The 23586-nt window shown below is 39.5% G+C and overlaps 1 protein-coding gene across 6 annotated transcripts in view; it reads left to right on the top strand.

Moving 5' to 3' along the window:
* The window catches only part of ctnnd2b (catenin (cadherin-associated protein), delta 2b), a 236984-nt gene that overhangs the window by 188613 nt on the left and 24785 nt on the right, over window positions 1-23586 (top strand). For all 6 annotated transcript variants that reach the window (XM_061890179.1, XM_061890183.1, XM_061890182.1 and 3 more), the window contains 3 exons: window positions 5015-5201; window positions 11490-11607; window positions 15327-15509. In XM_061890179.1, coding sequence (XP_061746163.1) covers window positions 5015-5201; window positions 11490-11607; window positions 15327-15509 — 488 coding nt within the window. The remainder of the gene's footprint in view (window positions 1-5014; window positions 5202-11489; window positions 11608-15326; window positions 15510-23586) is intronic.

Here is a 23586-nt window from a genome sequence, read left to right as displayed (position 1 = left end):
AATAACATGTTAATTACACGCTTTTAACATAATTACTATAAAAGATGACAAATATTAACATGCTAATTACACCATTAATATTGCTATGAAACATTGCAATAATATGTAAATTACACGTTAATATCATAATTACTATTAAACGTTGCAAATATTAACATGTTAATTACACGTTCATGAATAAGATAATTACTATAAAACATGTTAATTACACGTTAACGTAATTACTATAAAGATGAACAATATTAACATGTTAATTACACATCATTAACATATTTACTATAAAACATTACAAATAATAACATGCTAATTACACCATAAATATTGCTATGAAACATTGCAATAATATGTAAATAACACTTTAATATCATAATTACTATTAAACGTTAATAAAATATATAATTAAATATTAACATGTTAATTACACATTAACATAATTACTATAAAACATTACAAATAACATGTTAATTACACGTTAACAATTGCTATGAAACTTTACAATATGTTATTTACACTTTAATAGCATAATTACTATAAAACGTTGTACATATCGACATGTTAATTACACATTAACATAATTACTATAAAAGATGACAAATATTAACATGCAAATTTCACATTAACATATTTACTATAAAACTTTACAAATATGTTAATTACACATTAACAATTACTCTGAAACGTTACAATATATTATTTACACTTTAATATCATAATTACTATAAAAGTTGCAAATATTAACATGTTAATTACACATTAACGTAATTACTATAAAACATTACAAATAATAACATGTTAATTACTATGAAACGTTCCAATGTTATTTACACTAACAGCATAATTACTATAAAACGTTGCAAATATCAACATGTTAATTACACGTTAACATAATTACTATAAAAGATGACAAATATTAACATGTTAATTACACATCATTAACATATTTACTATAAAACATTACAAATATGTTAATTACACGTTAACAATTACTATAAAACGCTACAATATGTTATTTACACTTTAATAGCATAATTACTATAAAACGTTGCAAATATCAACATGTTAATTACACGTTAACATAATTACTATAAAAGATGACAAATAACATGTTAATTACACATCATTAACATATTTACTATAAAACATTACAAATATGTTAATTACACGTTAACAATTACTATGAAACGCTACAATATGTTATTTACACTTTAATAGCATAATTACTATAAAACGTTGCAAATAACATGTTAATGACACGTTAACATATATACTATAAAAGATGACAAATATTAACACGTTAATTACACATTAACATAATTACTATAAAACATTACAAATAACATGTTAATTACACGTTAACAATTACTATGAAACGTTACAATATATTATTTACACTTTAATATAATTACTATAAAAGTTGCAAATATTCACATGTTAATTACACGTTCATAAATAAGATAATTACTATAAAACATTACAAATAACATGTCAATTACACACACGACTTGTCCAGGGTGTACCCCGCCTTCCGCCCGATTGTAGCTGAGATAGGCGCCAGCGCCCCCCGCCACCCCGTAAGGGACAAGCGGTAGAAAATGGATGGATGGATGTCAATTACACATTAACAATTACTATAAAAAAACGCTACAATATGTTAATTACTATGAAAAAATAGAATGATAACATGTTAATTACATGTTAATATTATAATTTCTATAAAATGCTGCAAATACACTTTAATAAGATCATTACTGTAGAAGGTTACAAATGTTGACATGTTAATAACACGGTAATTACACGGTAATAACGTGAACTTGTCAAAGTGACGTGAATTAGATTTATATAGCGCTTTTCTCTAGTGACTCAAAGCGCTTTTACATAGTGACACCCAATATCTACACTGATGGAGTGGTGACTTCGTGTCAGGCAAAGGAAGACAAATGTGGACGACGGCTGCCCGAAACTGCAAAAATGTTGCCCAAAAAACGTCAGATCGGAGAAAATGTGGGCTTTTATTTTGTGGCTGAAGGAAGTCACCACTTGTGACGGACGCCATCCCGAAAAAAATGCGACGTTATGATGCAGGAGGCGGAAATGAGAAGGAAGCCCGGGTGAGATATGCAGGGACAAAGAAAGTCTTCATTTGTAACCTCCTGCCGCTCGTGATGTAAGGATGAGGCAATTAACCCCCTTCATCAGTGTGTGTGTGTGTGTGTGTGTGTGTGTGTGTGTGTGTGTGTGTGTGTGTGTGTGTGTGTGTGTGTGTGTGTGTGTGTGTGTGTGTGTGTGTCAGATGAAAGATAAAAAGCCCCACTCTGCTTCCCTCCTGAAGCGGATGATGTCATACTAACGCAGTCCAAAGCAAACGTGAGGCAGGCGGCGTCAAACCATCGGCGTGTTCGTGTTTCCACTCCGCACACTTTTGTTCCGTCTTTTAGGATTTTTCGAACAAAAACTTCAAATTTCTTTTCAGGTCGCAGTAATAGTTACCTAAAAATTATATATATATATATGTATGTATATATGTATATGTATTAGGCCCTTGAGGACTAACAAAAAAACCTATTCAGACTTTGTAATTACATTCAAAAAGTGTTTTGCTCCTTCAGAGAGACGCGGTGAGCATGAGAAAAGACGGCAGATTCCCCGCTAATTACTGTTTGTCCTTTTAACGACTCTCTTCTCGCTCTCGCATTGATGTGAGTAGCAACGTCCACACATGAGGACGCCGGCGTTCAACAAAGCCGAGGTCAACTGCGCTGAAAATGATTATTTGCGTGCGGTTGACTTGATTATTGGCGTTGACCCAAGGACAACAAGTAGACGTTTTCAGAACCTCACTCATCAACTTAAAGATATTTTTTGGTCTTATCGGTCACAGTTGCTCTCTGAGAATGTATGCGCATATTAATGAGGATACATCTGCATAACCTTGGATCAACCACACAACACAAGTGTTTGCATATTTTATTTTATTTTTAATGAGAGTTGATTCATCAAAAAAGGTTGCTAGAACTTTTAATACGGATAAAGCCCCGCTTTCTGTTGTGTTTTTTTTTTTAAGTGTTCTGCAGTTCTAGGAGGTTCAGTCCCCCTAAAGTAGTGGTCCCCAACCCCAACCGCACAAGAAATAATAAAAATTAAAAAAAATTGATTAAAAAAAAGTTTTTGTGTTTTTTTTTTACTTATTAAACCAACATAAAAAACACAATATATACATATATATATATATATATATATATATATTGGGCATGCACATTTTGAAAATATTTTTACAAAAAAACCCATAAGTGGAATAAATACATGGATGACGGAATATGGTGTGGATGAACTTGACTGGCCTGCACAGAGTCCTGACCTGAACCACATCCCCAGCCCCCCATATTTTGCATACCGCATCCCCATATTTTGCACTCCGCAGGCCTATATTCTCCAGCATGCAGGCCTAAAATTTACATAGCACATGCCCATATTTTTCACTTTGCAGGCCCATATTCTGCAGCATACAGGCCCATATTTTGCATTCACCAGGCCTATATTGTGCAGACCGCAGGCCCATATATTGCAGACCGCAGGGCCCATAGTAGTGGACTGCAGGCCCATATGTTGCATATCACAGGCCCATGTTTTCAAGCATGCGAGCCCTTATTTTGCAATCATGCCCATATTTTGCAGACCACAGGCCCACGTTCTCCACTCAGCACGCACATATTTTGCACACTGCGGGCCAATTTTTGCATTCTGCGGGCCCATATTTTGCATACAGCAGGCCCATATATTCCGGCATGCAGGCCCATATTTTGCATACCGCATGCCCATACTTCGCACTCCGCAGGCCTACATTCTCCATCATACAGGCCCATAATTTGCATACCGCATGACCATAATTTGCATTCTGCAGGCCCATATTGTTCATAACACAGGCCCATATTTTCCAGCATGCAAGCCCAAATTTTGCATTCACCTGGCCTATATTGTGCAGACCGCAGGCCCACATATTGCAGACCGCAGGGCCCATAGTAGTGGGCTGCAGGCCCATATGTTGCATATCACAGGCCCATGTTTTCAAGCATGCAAGCCCTTATTTTGCAATCATCAGGCCCATATTTTGCAGACCACAGGCCCACGTTCTCCACTCAGCACGCCCATATTTTGCATTCTGCGGGCCAATTTTTGCATTCTGCGGGCCCATGTGTTGCATATAGCAGGCCCATATATTCCAGCATGCAGGCCCATATTTTGCATACCGCATGCCCATACTTCGCACTCCGCAGGCCTACGTTCTCCATCATGCAGGCCCATAATTTGCATACCGCGTGACCATAATTTGCATTCTGCAGGCCCATATTGTTCATAACACAGGCCCATATTTTCCAGCATTCATGCCCAAATTTTGCATTCACCTGGCCTATATTGTGCAGACCGCAGGCCCATAGTAGTGGACTGCAGGCCCATATGTTGTGGCCCTCTGCTTAAACATAAGCATGTGTGTAAGAACGAAGCATCAAAGAACACAAAGGACATGAAAAGTAAAACAACAACAACAAAACAAAAACATATAGACTGTGGTGGCCTTGGCGGTGTTCCAGGCCATCGTCTGCTGGGCTGGGGGGAGCATGGCCAGAGACGGGAGCAGACCCAACAAAGCAACCGAGAGAGCCAACTCCACCCTCGGCCGCCCACCAACTCTCGGACAGTGTCCAGTCCGCATGGATGAGCGAGGATACGTCCAAGGAGACCGAGGTGTCCGTTACCTCGGTCTTCTTGGACGTAAGCAAGCAGAAGTGTCTCTGATCATCCTTAGGGTAACTCAGCGGTGGGAAAATGTAAAACATGTTTATAAAAGTAACATTTATAATTACTTACCATAGTTTAGGATCATCATTTAGAAGACACAGATGCAGGAGTCCATACTTTGTCCAGCCCAGCCACACCCCAACTCTCCCCACCGCGGCCCACAGATAAATGGAGTTTCAGCCCCATTGCCTTAAGCCCGCTTCTCTCCCTTCTTCCGCAGGTGTTCTATGGAACCTCTCATCGTGCGACGGCCTGAAGATGCCAATCATCCAGGATGCCCTGGCGGTTCTGACTAATGCCGTGATCATCCCCCACTCGGGCTGGGACACTTCGCCCCACACGCAAGAGGACCGAAAATTACATCTGCACTCCTCCCAGGTCCTCCGCAATTCCACCGGCTGCCTCCGGTCAGTGTCTCCACCTCCGTGTCCTGTTCTATTGTAACTAAGTACTTTATAGGTCTCTAGGAAGTGTCCTCTTCTACAGTTAGTAGCATGTCAGAGTTTGGGGGCGTCTGCACAGCTGTGTCCCGACCCTGATCAGTCGGTGGAACAGTGCCTATGCTTGAGGGGTACAGTTAGTCATTAGTCTGCACAACTGTGTCCCGACCCTGATCAGTTGGTAGTACGGTGCCTATGATCGAGGGGAACAGTTAGTCATTAGTCTGCACACCTGTGTCCCGACCCTGATCAGTTGGTGGTACGGTGCCTATGCTTGGGGGGCACAGTTAGTCATTAGTCTGCACAGCTGTGTCCCGACCCTGATCAGATGGTGGTACGGTGCCTATGCTCGAGGGGAACAGTTAGTCATTAGTCTGCACACCTGTGTCACGACCCCGATCAGTTGGTGGTACGGTGCCTATGCTTGAGGGGAAGTTATTCATTAGTCTGCACACCTGAGTCCCGACCCTGATCAGATGGTGGTACGGTGTCTATCGTCAAGGGGAACAGTTTGTCATTAGTCTGCACAACTGTGTCCCGACCCTGATCAGTTGGTGGTAAGGTGTCTATGCTCAAGGGGAACTGGTAGTCCTTAGTCTGCACAACTGTGTCCCGACCCTGATCAGCTGGTGGTACGGTGCCTATGCTCGAGGGGAAGTTAGTCATTTGTCTGCACAACTGTCTCCCGACCCTGATCAGTTGGTGGTACGGTGTCTATGCTCAAGGGGAACTGGTAGTCATTAGTCTGCACAACTGTGTCCCGACCCTGATCAGTTGGTGGAACAGTGCCTATGTTTGAGGGGTACAGTTAGTCACTAGTCTGCACAACTGTGTCCCGACCCCGATCAGTTGGTGGTACGGTGTTGATGCTCAAGAGGAACTGGTAGTCATTAGTCTGCACAACTATGTGTCCCGACCCTGATCAGTTGGTGGTACGGTGTCTATGCTCGAGGGGAACAGTTAGTCATTAGTCTGCACAACTGTGTCCCGACCCTGATCAGTTGGTGGTACGGTGCCTATCGTCAAGGGGAACAGTTAGTCATTAGTCTCCACCCCTGTGTCCCGACCCTGATCAGTTGGTGGTAAGGTGTCTATGCTCAAGGGGAACTGGTAGTCCTTAGTCTGCACAACTGTGTCCCGACCCTGATCAGCTGGTGGTACGGTGCCTATGCTCGAGGGGAAGTTAGTCATTTGTCTGCACAACTGTCTCCCGACCCTGATCAGTTGGTGGTACGGTGTCTATGCTCAAGGGGAACTGGTAGTCATTAGTCTGCACAACTGTGTCCCGACCCTGATCAGTTGGTGGAACAGTGCCTATGTTTGAGGGGTACAGTTAGTCACTAGTCTGCACAACTGTGTCCCGACCCCGATCAGTTGGTGGTACGGTGTTGATGCTCAAGAGGAACTGGTAGTCATTAGTCTGCACAACTGTGTCCCGACCCTGATCATTTGGTGGTACGGTGTCTATGCTCGAGGGGAACAGTTAGTCATTAGTCTGCACAACTGTGTCCCGACCCTGATCAGTTGGTGGTACGGTGCCTATCGTCAAGGAGAACAGTTAGTCATTAGTCTCCACCCCTGTGTCCCGACCCTGATCAGTTGGTGGTAAGGTGTCTATGCTCAAGGGGAACTGGTAGTCATTAGTCTGCACAACTGTGTCCCGACCCTGATCAGTTGGTGGTACGGTGCCTATCGTCAAGGGGAACAGTTAGTCATTAGTCTGCACACCTGTGTCCCGACCCTGATCAGTTGGTGGTACGGTGCCTATGCTCGAGGGGAACAGTTAGTCATTAGTCTGCACACCTGTGTCCTGACCCTGATCAGTTGGTGGTACGGTGCCTATGCTCAAGGGGAACAGTTAGTCATTAGTCTGCACACCTGTGTCCCGACCCTGATCAGATGGTGGTACGGTGCCTATGCTCAAGGGGAACAGTTAGTCATTAGTCTGCACAACTGTGTCCCGACCCTGATCAGTTGGTGGTACGGTGCCTATGCTCAAGCGGAACAGTTAGTCATTAGTTCCTCAACAAATCCAGACCTATAGTGGGTCTTGAACCGCCCAGTCAGTTTTATTTCTAGAGTTCTAGCGGTTTCCAGCAAAAAGGTATGGCTCTATCAGTTCAATATGGTACTCATCGGTTCCCATTCACTTCTAAGTATCCAGTCTTTAGCAATCGTTGCCAGATCTGTGTTGACCCTCGCAGCTTATGGGTTTTTACCAATTCCAAAATCCAAAGTGCTAACCATTGCCCCGTGGAACTGGAACTGATGTGTCGAATACATATGCCTCATCTACTAAAAGTTTGTGTCTACTAAAACAAGTGCAAACTTTGTAGTAATTAATTGGACAGCTAGAAAACAGGATGCCGCTTCTAACTTCCGGTTTAAATCACTAGATGGAAGGACACTGCAGGACCTGCAGTAAGAGAACTGCTCCAACAGATGGCGCCGTAGCACAAACAAGTACACCTTTTTAGAATGTTTGCTTGTTTTGTTTTTTAACTGTTTGAAATATGGCTGTCAGCAAAGAAAACAATCCATGAATTAATTGGCTGCAAGTGCAAATGAAAATACAGCTTCACCACTTTAGTCATATTTTTTGGCGCTTAAGAAACTTCTGTATGACTTGAGCTCTATGTACAGTACAGACTATTTACATTGGAGATTGTCACATCCAAACTATGAATGGAGTGTGGAGTTAAGTACTTAACAAAAAAAACTGAAAACATGTTTTACATCGTAGTTTCTTCAAAATAGCCACCCTTTGCTCGGATTACTGCTTTGAACACCCTTGATGGGATTCACGACGAGGTAGTCACCTGAAATGCTTTTCACTTCACAGGTGTCATAGTTTTCATGTCTTCAGTGACAATCTGCAATGTAAATAGTCATGAACATAGAGAAAACTCATTTAACTATTAATTATGTACATGTATATATGTATGTGTCTATATGTATAAATGTACATGTATATATGTATGTGTATATATGTGAAAAGCGTATAATTGTATATATGTATGTGTATATATGTGTATAGTGTATAAATGTATATGTATGTACATGTATATATGTATGTGTATATATTTATACATGTATACTGTATGTGTATATATGTGTATAGTGTATAATTGTATATTTTTATGTACATATATATGTATGTGTATATATGTATACATGTATGTATATATCTGTATAGTGTATAAATGTAAATGTACATGTATATATGTATGTATATATATATGTGTATAGTGTATAATTGTGTATATATATACTGTATATATACATGTATATATGTATGTGTATATATGTGAAAAGTGTATAATTGTATATATGTTTGTGTATATATGTGTATAGTGTATAATTGTACATGTATGTACTTGTATATATGTATGTGTATATATCTATACATGTATACTGTATGTATATATGTGTATAGTGTATAATTGTATATATTTATATATATATATATATGTATATATGTATGTGTATATATGTGAAAAGCGTATAATTATATGTATGTATGTATATATGTGTATAGTGTATAAATGTATATTTTTATGTACATATATATGTATGTGTATATATGTATACATGTATGTATATATCCGTATAGTGTATAAATGTATATGTACATATATACATATACGAGTGTATATGTATGTGTATATATGTGTATAGTGTATAAATGTATATGTATATATATGTATGTGTAAATATGTATACTGTATGTGTATATATGTGTATAGTGTATAATTGTATATGTATATGTACATATATATATATGTATGTGTATACATGTATGTATATATATGTGTGTATGTACATGTATATATTTACATTTGTATATGTATGTGTATTTATGTACATGTGTATATGTATATGTATATATGTGTATAGTGTATAAATTCATTTGTATACGTACATATATATATGTATGTGTATATATGTATGTATATATGTATATAGTGTATAAAGGTATATGTACATGTAGATATGTGTATAGTGTATACATTCATATGTATATGTACATGTAGATATGTGTATAGTGTATAAATTCATATGTATATGTACATGTATATATATGTGTATGTATGTGTATAGTGTATAAAGGTATATGTACATGTATAAATGTATGTGTATTTATGTACATGTGCATATGAATGTGTATATATGTATGTATTTGTGTATGTATGTGTATAGTGTATAGTGTATACAGGTACATGTATTTATGTACATGTGTATATGAATGTGTATATATGTATGTATACATGTACATATACATCCAGTAAAAATAGTCTGAGCTAGAAGGCGTGGTTCAAGTATTTCCACACGCGGTTGTTCTTCTTGTGGTGCCATCCTTCACAGTCGCAGTAAAAATATCCTCTGGCCCAGTAGTACTATGTCACTATATTTAGCTTCTGTGGTGTCGGACTTTTTTTTTTTGTGTTTTTTTTTCCCCTTCCCGCCCTGGAATATGACAGACTTAGCTGCATGTAACATGACTCACTGTTGGGCTTAAGGACGGATGCACCGTGTTTGTGTTTGTGTTAGGTTCGAGTCCACATTTTAGTGGAGTGAAGATGGATATTTGGATTGAGAAAGTACAAAAGAAACTCGAGTACTGCGTCTTCTTCAAGGAATATTTGATATTAGTAGAGCTAAACTCTCATTTCATCTTTGTCACGCCTTGTTAGGGAACGCTGATAGAGAGCCTGATTGAAGATGGAATATTCCACGGCTGACCACCTGCTCTCCCGTTTCAAGTCCGTGAAACGCCAATGCCAGTTTTTAACTGTAAAATCAACAGATGTTGTTTTTATAGTCAATTAGTCAACAAAGTTAAAGTGCAAATAAAAACACAACTTCACCACTTTAGTCATAATTTTTGCACTTGAGAAATTTCTGTCTTGAAATCCAGACTTCTTCTGTTTGTTTGCTATTGTCATTACTGCCACAAGTGGTGGGAAAGTGAATTACACCTGGCCCTCTAAGACGAACTTGCGGCCCTATGGTTAAGAAACACGATTAAAAATGTATGGAAAAACGGTACCAAAGTGTTTTTATGGTTTAAAAAGCACAAAAAACTGGTAGCTCAATCGCCAAAATTTTACCATAAAATGTGCGGAGAAAAATGGCAGTTCTTTTTTACGTACCGTTTTTTTACTGGCCCTCTAGGAGGAACTTGCGGCCCTATGGTTAAGAAACAAGATTAAAAATGTATGGAAAAACGGTACCAAAGTGTTTTTATGGTTTAAAAAACACAAAAAACTGGTAGCTCAATCGCCAAAATTTTACCATAAAATGTGCGGGAAAAAATGGCAGTTTTTTTTTACGTACCGTTTTTTTACTGGCCCTCTAGGAGGAACTTGCGGCCCTATGGTTAAGAAACACGATTAAAAATGTATGGAAAAACGGTACCAAAGTGTTTTTATGGTTTAAAAAACACAAAAAACTGGTAGCTCAATCGCCAAAATTTTACCATAAAATGTGCGGGAAAAAAATGGCAGTTTTTTTTTACGTACCGTTTTTTTACTGGCCCTCTAGGAGGAACTTGCGGCCCTATGGTTAAGAAACACGATTAAAAATGTATGGAAAAACGGTACCAAAGTGTTTTTATGGTTTAAAAAACACAAAAAACTGGTAGCTCAATCGCCAGAATTTTACCATAAAATGTGCAAAAAAAAATGCCAGGGTTTTTTTACTGGCCTTCTAGGAGGAACTCGCGGCCCTATGGTTAAGAAACACTATTAAAGTACATGAAAAAAAGTATTTTTTTATGGTAAAAAACTGGCATTTTTTACAGTATGAATATATATATATATATATATATATATATATATATATATATATATATATATATCCTTTTTTATTACAGTGTACAATTTGATGGATAACATGCTTTGTAATCCTAAGTTTAGCACATATTTTAAGTATATTTATCACAAAAATGCTTGATAATATAATATTTAGTTGCATTATTAGATGGTATGAAAGGTTGAAAGATACACAGTTGCATGTTTCTTTTTTTAATGTCAAAATGAGGACAAATACAGCCAATCAGAAAAGATGAAGTACTTTATTAGTGCATTTATTATTATTTATTTGATTATTTCTAGGCTTCCACCTTAAGTTTGGCCAGTGATGTTTGTCAATTGAATAGTTTGAAGACAAAACACACCTCGGACGTCTTTCTTTATGCATGTTCACTAATGAAGTGTGTGTGTGTGCGTGTGTGTGTGCGTGTGTGTGTGTTAGCAATGTGAGTTCTGCAGGGGAGGAGGCCCGCAGGAGAATGCGAGAGTGTGAGGGTCTGACGGACGCTTTTCTCTACGTCATCCAGACCGCCCTGGGAAGCAGTGAGATTGACAGCAAGGTAGCGCGCGCACACACACACACACACACACACACGTTCTGAATACCAACAAACACACCAAGCCAATGGAAATCAACAATCCCTGTTAGCATTTTAGCATAATGCAGACACAAGCAAAAAACGCACAACCACAGTAAAATTAACTTAAAGGAGGCAACATCACACAGCAAACAACACACAACCACAGTAAAATGAACTTAGAAGGAGGCAACATCACACAGCAAACAACACACAACCACAGTAAAATAAACTTAGATGGAGGCAACATCACACAGCAAACAACACACAACCACAGTAAAATAAACTTAGATGGAGGCAACATCACACAGCAAACAACACACAACCACAGCAAAACGAACTTAGGAGGCAACATCACACAGCAAACAACACACAACCACAGTAAAATGAACTTAGAAGGAGGCAACATCACACAGCAAACAACACACAACCACAGCAAAACGAACTTAGAAGGAGGCAACATCACACAGCAAACAACACACAACCACAGTAAAATGAACTTAAAAGGAAGCATAATCTCACAGCAAACAACAAACAACCACAGTAAAATTAACTTAGAAGGAGGCAACATCACACAGCAAATAACACACAACCACAGTAAAATGAACTTAAAAGGAAGCATAATCACACAGCAAACAACAAACAACCACAGTAAAATAAACTTAGAAGAAAGCAACATCACACAGCAAACAACACACAACCACGGTAAAATGAACTTAGAAGGAGGCAACATCACACAGCAAACAACACACAACAACAGTAAAATGAACTTAGAAAGATGCAACATCACAAAGCAAACAACACTCAACCACAGTAAAATGAACTTAGAAGGAGGCAACATCACACAGCAAACAACACACAACCGCGGTAAAATGAACTTAGAAGGAGGCAACATCACACAGCAAACAACACACAACCACGGTAAAATGAACTTAGAAGGAGGCAACATCACACAGCAAACAACACACAACCACAGCAACATTAACTTAGAAGGAGGCAACATCACACAGCAAACAACACAAAACCACAGTAAAATGAACTTAGAAGGAGGCAACATCACACAGCAAACAACACACAACCCCAGTAAAATGAACTTAGGAGGCAACATCACACAGCAAACACACACAACCACAGCAAAATTAACTTAGAAGGAGGCAACATCACACAGCAAACAACACACAACCACAGTAAAATGAACTTAGGAGGCAACATCACACAGCAAACACACAACCACAGTAAAATGAACTTAGGAGGCAACATCACACAGCAAACAACACACAACCACAGTAAAATGAACTTAGACGGAGGCAACATCACACAGCAAACAACACACAACCACAGTAAAATGAGCTTAGAAGGAGGCAACATCACACAGCAAACAACACACAACCACAGCAAAACGAACTTAGAAGGAGGCAACATCACACAGCAAACAACACACAACCACAGTAAAATGAACTTAGAAGGAGACAACATCACACAGCAAACAACACACAACCACAGCAAAACGAACTTAGAAGGAGGCAACATCACACAGCAAACAACACACAACCACAGTAAAATGAACTTAAAAGGAAGCATAATCACACAGCAAACAACAAACAACCACAGTAAAATAAACTTAGAAGAAAGCAACATCACACAGCAAACAACACACAACCACGGTAAAATGAACTTAGAAGGAGGCAACATCACACAGCAAACACACAACCACGGTAAAATGAACTTAGAAGGAGGCAACATCACAAAGCAAACAACACTCAACCACAGTAAAATGAACTTAGAAGGAGGCAACATCACACAGCAAACAACACACAACCGCGGTAAAATGAACTTAGAAGGAGGCAACATCACACAGCAAACAACACACAACCACGGTAAAATGAACTTAGAAGGAGGCAACATCACACAGCAAACAACACAAAACCACAGTAAAATGAACTTAGAAGGAGGCAACATCACACAGCAAACAACACACAACCCCAGTAAAATGAACTTAGGAGGCAACATCACACAGCAAACACACACAACCACAGCAAAATTAACTTAGAAGGAGGCAACATCACACAGCAAACAACACACAACCACAGTAAAATGAACTTAGGAGGCAACATCACACAGCAAACACACAACCACAGTAAAATGAACTTAGGAGGCAACATCACACAGCAAACAACACACAACCACAGTAAAATGAACTTAGACGGAGGCAACATCACACAGCAAACAACACACAACCACAGTAAAATGAGCTTAGAAGGAGGCAACATCACACAGCAAACAACACACAACCACAGCAAAACGAACTTAGAAGGAGGCAACATCACACAGCAAACAACACACAACCACAGTAAAATGAACTTAGAAGGAGACAACATCACACAGCAAACAACACACAACCACAGCAAAACGAACTTAGAAGGAGGCAACATCACACAGCAAACAACACACAACCACAGTAAAATGAACTTAAAAGGAAGCATAATCACACAGCAAACAACAAACAACCACAGTAAAATAAACTTAGAAGAAAGCAGCATCACACAGCAAACAACACACAACCACGGTAAAATGAACTTAGAAGGAGGCAACATCACACAGCAAACACACAACCACGGTAAAATGAACTTAGAAGGAGGCAACATCACACAGCAAACAACACACAACCACAGTAAAATGAACTTAGAAAGATGCAACATCACAAAGCAAACAACACTCAACCACAGTAAAATGAACTTAGAAGGAGGCAACATCACACAGCAAACAACAAACAACCGCGGTAAAATGAACTTAGAAGGAGGCAACATCACACAGCAAACAACACACAACCACGGTAAAATGAACTTAGAAGGAGGCAACATCACACAACAAACATACAACCACAGTAAAATGAACTTATGAGGCAACATCACACAGCAAACAACACACAACCACGGTAAAATGAACTTAGAAGGAGGCAACATCACACAGCAAACAACACACAATCACGGTAAAATGAACTTAGAAGGAGGCAACATCACACAGCAAACAACACACAACCACAGTAAAATGAACTTAGAAGGAGGCAACATCACACAGCAAACAACACACAACCGCGGTAAAATGAACTTAGAAGGAGGCAACATCACACAGCAAACACACAACCACAGTAAAATGAACTTAGAAGGAGGCAACATCACACAGCAAACAACACACAACCACGGTAAAATGAACTTAGAAGGAGGCAACATCACACAACAAACATACAACCACAGTAAAATGAACTTATGAGGCAACATCACACAGCAAACAACACACAACCACAGTAAAATGAACTTAGGAGGCAACATCACACAGCAAACAACACACAACCACAGTAAAATGAACTTAGAAGGAGGCAACATCACACAGCAAACAACACACAACCACAGTAAAATGAACTTAGAAGGAGGCAAAATCACACAGCAAACAACACACAACCACAGTAAAATGAACTTAGAAGGAGGCAACATCACACAGCAAACACACAACCCCAGTAAAATGAACTTAGAAGGAGGCAACATCACACAGCAAACAACACACAACCACAGCAAAACGAACTTAGAAGGAGGCAACATCACACAGCAAACAACACACAACAAGTACACACGACTACGTAGTTCCAACAACCAGGAGACCACCCCTGGTCCTCCTCCTGAGTGACACTTCCCTCCTGCCTCCAGACGGTGGAGAACTGCGTGTGCATCCTGAGGAACTTGTCCTACCGCCTGGCCGCAGAGACCTCCCACAACCAGCAGGGCGGGTCCGAGGAGCTGGACGGGCTGTTGTGCGACACGGGCGGGAAGGACGCGGAGAGTTCCGGGTGCTGGGGCAAGAAGAAGAAGAAGAAGAAGGGACATGACCAGGTGAGTGACCGAAATGGCGGCAAAAAGAGGTTATTTGAAGAAATTCCCGGGGGTCGCCGGAACCGCCGTACGTATACGACGGTGCCGAGGGTCAAAATCCGTGAGTTTTAGGTGTAACGGGTGAAAAAATGAGTCGCAGAGCTAGCCTAAATAAGTAGAATGTTTTCATAAAAAATGCTAACACATAGCATCTGTGCTGACGGTAGCGTGATAACAGTCAGCATGTTTCATTTCCCAAAGTGAATGACTCAAAGGTGCGCGGCTGCGGAAATAGAAAAAAAAAGTGTAAAATTGATGAAAAAGTTAGCAAGCCTAAGTTAGCTTGCTAGCATGCTATCATATGCATGCCAACAGTTAACGAGTGTCACATACCAAGTAATAGGACTCTGGGCTAAACGGTAACAAAAGTAGCCAAAAAAAAGTTAGCACGCTAGTGCGAGGATGCTAACGTTAGCCTGCTAGCAAGCTAACTTGCTAGCATGCTATCGTTTTTATGCCAACAGTTAACGAGTGTCACATACCAAGTAATGGGTCTCTGGGCTAAACGGTAACAAAATTAGCTAAAAAAAAGTTAGCATGCTGGTGCGAGGATGTTAACGTTAGCCTGCTAGGAAGCTAACTTGCTAGCATGCTATCGTTTGCATGCCAACAGTTAACGAGTGTCACATACCAAGTAATGGGACTCTGGGCTAAACGGTAACAAAAGTAGCTAAAAAAAAGTTAGCATGCTAGTGCAAGGATGCTAACGTTAGCCTGCTAGCAAGCTAACTTGCTAGCATGCTATCGTTTGCAAGCCAACAGTTAACAAGTGTCACATACCAAGTAATAGGACTCTGGGCTAGACGGTAACAAAAGTAGCTAAAAAAAAGTTAGCACGCTAGTGCGAGGATGCTAACGTTAGCCTGCTAGCAAGCTAACGTGCTAGCATTCTATCGTTTGCATGCCAACAGTTAACGAGTGTCACATACCAAGTAATGGGACTTTGGGCTAAACGGTAACAAAAGTAGCTAAAAAAAGTTAGCACGCTAGTGCGAGGATGCTAACGTTAGCCTGTTAGCAAGCTAACTTGCTAGCAGGCTATCGTTTGCATGCCAACAGTTAACAAGTGTCACATACAAAGTAATGGGACTCTGGGCTAAACGGTAACAAAAGTAGCTAAAAAAAAGTTAGCACGCTAGTGCGAGGATGCTAACGTTAGCCTGCTAGTTAGCTAACTTGCTAGCATGCTATCGTTTGCATGCCAACAGTTAACGAGTGTCACATACCAAGTAATGGGACTCTGGGCTAAACGGTAACAAAAGTAGCTAAAAAAAAGTTAGCAGGCTAGTGCGAGGATGCTAACATTAGCCTGCTAGTAAGATAACTTGCTAGCAGGCTATCGTTTGCATGCCAACAGTTAACGAGTGTCACATACCAAGTAATGGGACTCTGGACTAAACGGTAACAAAAAAAAAGTTAGCATGCTAGTGCGAGGATGCTAACGTTAGCCTGCTAGCAAGCTAACTTGGTAGCAGGCTATCGTTTGCATGCCAACAGTTAACGAGTGTCACATACTAAGTAATGGGACTCTGGGCTAAACGGTAACAAAAGTAGCTAAAAAGAAGTTAGCTTGCGAGTGTGAGGATGCTAACGTTAGCCTGCTAGTAAGATGACTTGCTAGCAGGCTATTGTTTGCATGCCAACAGTTAACGAGTGTCACATACAAAGTAATGGGACTCTGGGCTAAACGGTAACAAAAGTAGCTAAAAAAAAGTTAGCACGCTAGTGCGAGGATGCTAACGTTAGCCTGCTAGCAAGCTAACTTGCTAGCATGCTATCGTTTGCATGTCAACAGTTAACGAGTGTCACATACCAAGTAATGGGACTCTGGGCTAAACGGTAACAAAAGTAGCTAAAAATAAAGTTAGCAGGCTAGTGCGAGGATGCTAACATTAGCCTGCTAGTAAGATAACTTGCTAGCAGGCTATCGTTTGCATGCCAACAGTTAACGAGTGTCACATACTAAGTAATGGGAGTCTGGGCTAAACGGTAACAAAAGTAGCTAAAAAGAAGTTAGCTTGCGAGTGTGAGGATGCTAACGTTAGCCTGCTAGTAAGATGACTTGCTAGCAGGCTATTGTTTGCAAGCCAACAGTTAATGAGTGTCACATACCAAGTAATAGGACTCTGGGCTAAACGGTAAAAAAAGGTAGCTAAAAAAGTTAGCATGCTAGTGCGAGGATGCTAATGTTAGCCTGCTAGCAAGCTAACTTGGTAACAGGCTATCGTTTGCATGCCAACAGTTAAAGAGTGTCACATACTAAGTAATGGGACTCTGGGCTAAACGGTAACAAAAGTAGCTAAAAAGAAGTTAGCTTGCGAGTGTGAGGATGCTAACGTTAGCCTGCTAGTAAGATGACTTGCTAGCAGGCTATCGTTTGCATGCCAACAGTTAACGAGTGTCACATACCAAGTAATGGGACTCAGGGCTGAACGGTAAAAAAAGGTAGCTAAAAAAGTTAGCATGCTAGTGCAAGGATGCTAACGTTAGCCTGCTAGCAATCTAACTTGCTAGCATGCTATCGTTTGCATGCCAACAGTTAACGAGTGTCACATACCAAATAATGGGACTCTGGGCTAAACGGTAACAAAAGTAGCTAAAAAAGTTAGCATGCTAGTGCGAGGATGCTAATGTTAGCCTGCTAGCAAGCTAACTTGGTAGCAGGCTATCGTTTGCATGCCAACAGTTAAAGAGTGTCACATACTAAGTAATGGGACTCTGGGCTAAACGGTAACAAAAGTAGCTAAAAAGAAGTTAGCTTGCGAGTGTGAGGATGCTAACGTTAGCCTGCTAGTAAGATGACTTGCTAGCAGGCTATTGTTTGCATGCCAACAGTTAATGAGTGTCACATACCAAGTAATAGGACTCTGGGCTAAACGGTAAAAAAAGGTAGCTAAAAAAGTTAGCATGCTAGTGCGAGGATGCTAATGTTAGCCTGCTAGCAAGCTAACTTGGTAGCAGGCTATCGTTTGCATGCCAACAGTTAAAGAGTGTCACATACTAAGTAATGGGACTCTGGGCTAAACGGTAACAAAAGTAGCTAAAAAGAAGTTAGCTTGCGAGTGTGAGGATGCTAACATTAGCCTGCTAGTAAGATGACTTGCTAGCAGGCTATCGTTTGCATGCCAACAGTTAACGAGTGTCACATACCAAGTAATGGGACTCAGGGCTAAACGGTAAAAAAAGGTAGCTAAAAAAGTTAGCATGCTAGTGCAAGGATGCTAACGTTAGCCTGCTAGCAATCTAACTTGCTAGCATGCTATCGTTTGCATGCCAACAGTTAACGAGTGTCACATACCAAGTAATGGGACTCTGGGCTAAACGGTAACAAAAGTAGCTAAAAAAAAGTTAGCACGCTAGTGCGAGGATGCTAACGTTAGCCTGTTAGCAAGCTAACTTGCTAGCATGATATCGTTTGCATGCCAACAGTTAACGAGTGTCACATACCAAATAATGGGACTCTGGGCTAAACGGTAACAAAAGTAGCTAAAAAAGTTAACATGCTAGTGCGAGGATGCTAACGTTAGCCTGCTAGCAAGCTAACTTGCTAGCATGCTATCGTTTGCATGCCAACCGTTAACGAGTGTCACATACCAAGTAATGGGACTCTGGGCTAAACGGTAACAAAAGTAGCTAAAAAAAGTTAGCATGCTAGTGCGAGGATGCTAACGTTAGCCTGCTAGGAAGCTAACTTGCTAGCATGCTATCGTTTGCATGCCAACAGTTAACGAGTGTCACATACCAAGTAATGGGACTCTGGGCTAAACGGTAACAAAAGTAGCTACAAAAAAGTTAGCACGCTAGTGCGAGGATGCTAACGTTAGCCTACTAGCAAGCTAAAAAGAGGACAAATTCATGTTACACAGACGTTATTTCCTAGCACTAAACCTGCATTAGATAGTTATTCCCAGGTTTCTCTATGTTTACATTTTCACACTTTTTGTTTACACTTTATGAAGCATTTCTTACATATTTCTTATTTTTACGAGCTTATTGTTAAGTGTTCAAAGTGATTTGACTATTTTGTTTACGTTGTTTTCCATGCTTGTGTTGACATTTCCTTTCTGCCTTGATTATAATCACAGGAATGTTACGTTTAGGATAAAATAAATTATTCTCCTGCTCCTAATTTCGCTACGTCATAAAAAATAAAAATAAATCATATTTACAATATTTACTCCATAACAAAAATTCCTTTCCATCGATAAATAAGAATAACATGGCAAATTAAAGCTGCAAGCAGCGTTGGTCGGGCCCGCCTTTGACTGCTGCCGCCGAGACTCAAGCCCTGGTCTTAGTCAGACCTACATAGAAGTTTTTTATTCATGTCTCTACGACATTCCTAACAGAAGTTACAAGCAGTTTTGTCTGTGTTTTTTCTTAGGGGGCGCTAGAGCGCACTTTTGATTTTTAGGGTTTGGTTTTTTATTAGATGGCAATTTTCGCCAGTCCCAATGTGTGTGTAAAATTTGGTGAGTTTTGAAGCATGTTAAGGGGGTGAAATTACAGACGTTTTTTCTGGATGTTGTTGATAATTGGCTTTTGCTTTGCATAGTTGTGCTTTAACTTGCACCTTGAAGCATTTTAAGGGGGTCAAATTACAGCTCAAAGAGGCAAAAATGACATCTTTTAGGAAAATTTGCGCAGGTTTTTTTGATGGTGCGTAAAATCCAAACTGGAGCAGTAATCAAAACTCTTTCGATAACTTTTAATTAGAAGGGTTCAAACTGTCTTCTGTGCGAGTTTGAAGCTGAAACGACAAACACGCTCAGAGGAGATAACGTTTGAAAAAGGTGACGGGTGTTTACAAAACTTTTATTTTGAAGGGGTAATTTTTAACTTCCGGTTGATTTTTGCTGAAGGATGTTGATCATTAAAATGTAGGTCTAAGTGAGACCTACATGGAGGTTTTTGTTTCATGTCTTTCCGACATTCCTACGGGAAGTTACAAGCAGTTTTGTCTGTGTTTTCTTCCTAGGAGCAGTTTTTTCTGTGTTTTATTCAAAAATTGCGCTAGAGCGCAATTTTGAGTTTTGGGGTTTGTTTTTTTCATTATATCGCAATTTATGCCAGTCCTGATGTGTGTGCCAAGTTTGGTGAGTTTTGAAGCATTTTAAGGGGGTCAAATTACAGCTCAAAGAGGCAAAAATTACATTTTTTAGGAAAATTTGCGCAGGTTTTTTTGATGGTGCGTAAAATCCAAACCGGAGCAGTAATCAAAACTCTTTCGATAACTTTTAATTAGAAGGGTTCAAACTCTCTTCTGTGCGAGTTTGAAGCTGAAACGAAAAATACGCTCAAAGGAGATAACGTTTGAAAAAGGTGACGGGTGTTTACAAAACTTTTATTTTGAAGGGGTAATTTTTAACTTCCGGTTGATTTTTGCTGAAGGATGTTGATCATTAAAATGTAGGTCTAAGTGAGACCTACATGGAGGTTTTTGTTTCATGTCTTTCCGACATTCCTACGGGAAGTTACAAGCAGTTAGTTTTGTCTGTGTTTTCTTCCTAGGAGCAGTTTTTTCTGTGTTTTATTCAAAAATTGCGCTAGAGTGCAATCTTGAGTTTTGGGGTTTGGTTTTTTTATTAGATCGCAATTTTTGCCAGTCCTGATGTGTGTGCCAAGTTTGGTGAGTTTTGAAGCATTTTAAAGGGGTCAAATTACAGCTCAAAGAGGCAAAAAATAGCATTTTTTGCGAAAATTTTGCCTTTGAAGGGATTTTTGCCAACTTCCTGTTGATTTTTGCTATAGAAGTTTAAATTGGGAAATGTAGGTCTAAGTCAGACCTACATAGAGGTTTTTGTTTCATGTCTCTACGACATTCCTAACGGAAGTTACAAGCAGTCTGTTTTTTTTTTTTCCTAGGGGGCGCTAGAACGCATTTTTGATTTTTGGGGTTTGGTTTTTCTATTAGATGGCAATTTTCGCCAGTTCTGATGAGTGTGTGAAATTTGGTGAGTTTTGAAGCATGTTCAGGGGGTCAAATTACAGTTCAAAGAGGCGTCGGAATAATAATAAATAAAGAATAATAAAACGCACGAAAAACAATAGGTCCTTTGGCCATGCGGGCCCTAATTAATGTTACACAGCCATTGTTTCCAAACACTAAACCTGAAATAGTTATTCTCAGCTTTCTCTATGTTTATATTTTTGTTATGATCCGCTGCCCGGATCATATTATGTTTTGTTTTTGAGTCTTTTTATACTTTGTTCTGCTAATGTTTGCCTTAGTTCCTGGTGGCACTTCCTTGTTTGATCTTGTTACCATAATCACTTAGCGCACCTGTTTTCTGATTGCTGTCCTTATTTAAGCCTGCCTTCTTTTATCCATTCGTTCTTGCTTCCTAGTTTGTGTTACGCGCAACAGTGACAACCTCGATGCCCGATTCTGTTAAACAGTTTTGTTTTGTTAGCTCCCATGCTAATTCCTTTGTTATTTCTTTGGCTCCCATGCTAGCTCTTTTGTTTTGCCTTTTGTGCCTTGTGCAAGTTTTTCTGTTTCATAGTCTGATTTAATTTGACATAAATCATCATTTCTTACCTTCACGCTGATATCTGAGGGATTATAATCACAGGAAGCTTACATTTACAACAAAAATATATTATTCTCCTGCTCCTAATTTCCCTAGGAATTAAAAAAATCAATAATTATCTATATATTCATATTTACAATAATTATTACATAACAATTCCTTTCCACGGACCAATAAGAATAAGAGAGCAAGTTAATGTTACATAGACGTTATTTGCATTAGATAGTTCTTCTCAAGTTTCCCTATTTTTGTCAAGACTTGGACTTGGGCGTGGATTGTTTTTCCGAGGCAAAGAGAAGTTGGCGCGAGCAACTTATTTTACTCATAAAAGGAATAAACAAAAGGCGCGCACCGGGGCGGAAGTACAAAATGTGGGCTATGAAACAAAAGACTAGCACAAAGGCTATAAACAATAAACATGAAACAAAACACTTGCACTGTGGCATGAATAGCAAAAACTTACTGAGACTGAGACAAGGGACTGAGAAAAAGCAGCATGGATATCATGGGTGCAGGGGGTGATGTTGCCAGAGTGAACAACAGAAGCAGACAGGCTTAATTAAATAATACTGTGGTGATTAGTGAAAACAGGTGTGGGACATGAGGACAAGGTGAAAACTAATGAGTTGCTATGGCAATAAAACAAACAAGGAAGTGCAGGGACAGGAACTGAATGTCCAAAAAACAAAACCAAACATGACCAAAACAAAACATGATCCAATAGACGTGACAATGTTGACATTTTCTTACGCTTTATGAAGCATTTCTTACATATTCATTATTTTTAAGAGTGTTAAAGTGATTTGACTATTTTGTCGACATTGTGTGTTTTCCATGCTTGTGTTGACATTCCCTTTCCGCCCTGATATCTGAGGGATTATAATCACAGGAAGGTTACATTTACAACAAAAATATATTATTCTCCTGCTCTTAATTTCCCTAGGTCATAAAAAAAATCAATAATTATCTATATATTCATATTTACAATAATTACCAAATAATAATTCCTTTCCACGGGCCAATAAGCATAATAGGGCAAGTTAATGTTACACAGACGTTATTTGCATTCGATAGTTCTTCTCGAGTTTCTCTATGTTTGTCAAAACTTGGACTTGGGCGTGGATTGTTTTTTCCGAGGCAAAGAGAAGTTGGCCCGAGCAACTTATTTTACTCATAAAAGGAATAAACAAAAGGCGCGCACCGGGGCGGAAGTACAAAATGTGGGCTATGAAACAAAAGACTAGCACAAAGGCTATAAACTATAAACATGAAACAAAACACTTGCACTGTGGCATGAATAGCAAAAACTTACTGTGACTGAGACAAGGGACTGAGAAAAGGCAGTATGGATATCATGGGTGCAGCGGGTGATGTTGCCAGAGTGAACAACAGAAGCAGACAGGCTTAATTAAATAATTAAGTCCTTATTTTGTCATAATAGCAATTATTACCGCTTCGTCTTTGATGGAACAAAGCAGATGTTTGGAATGTTGCTTGAACATTTG

This window comes from Nerophis ophidion, linkage group LG28, assembly GCF_033978795.1.
Source record: "Nerophis ophidion isolate RoL-2023_Sa linkage group LG28, RoL_Noph_v1.0, whole genome shotgun sequence".
NCBI classification, from domain to species: Eukaryota; Metazoa; Chordata; class Actinopteri; order Syngnathiformes; family Syngnathidae; genus Nerophis; species Nerophis ophidion.
This window is presented reverse-complemented; position numbering and strand designations above follow the sequence as displayed.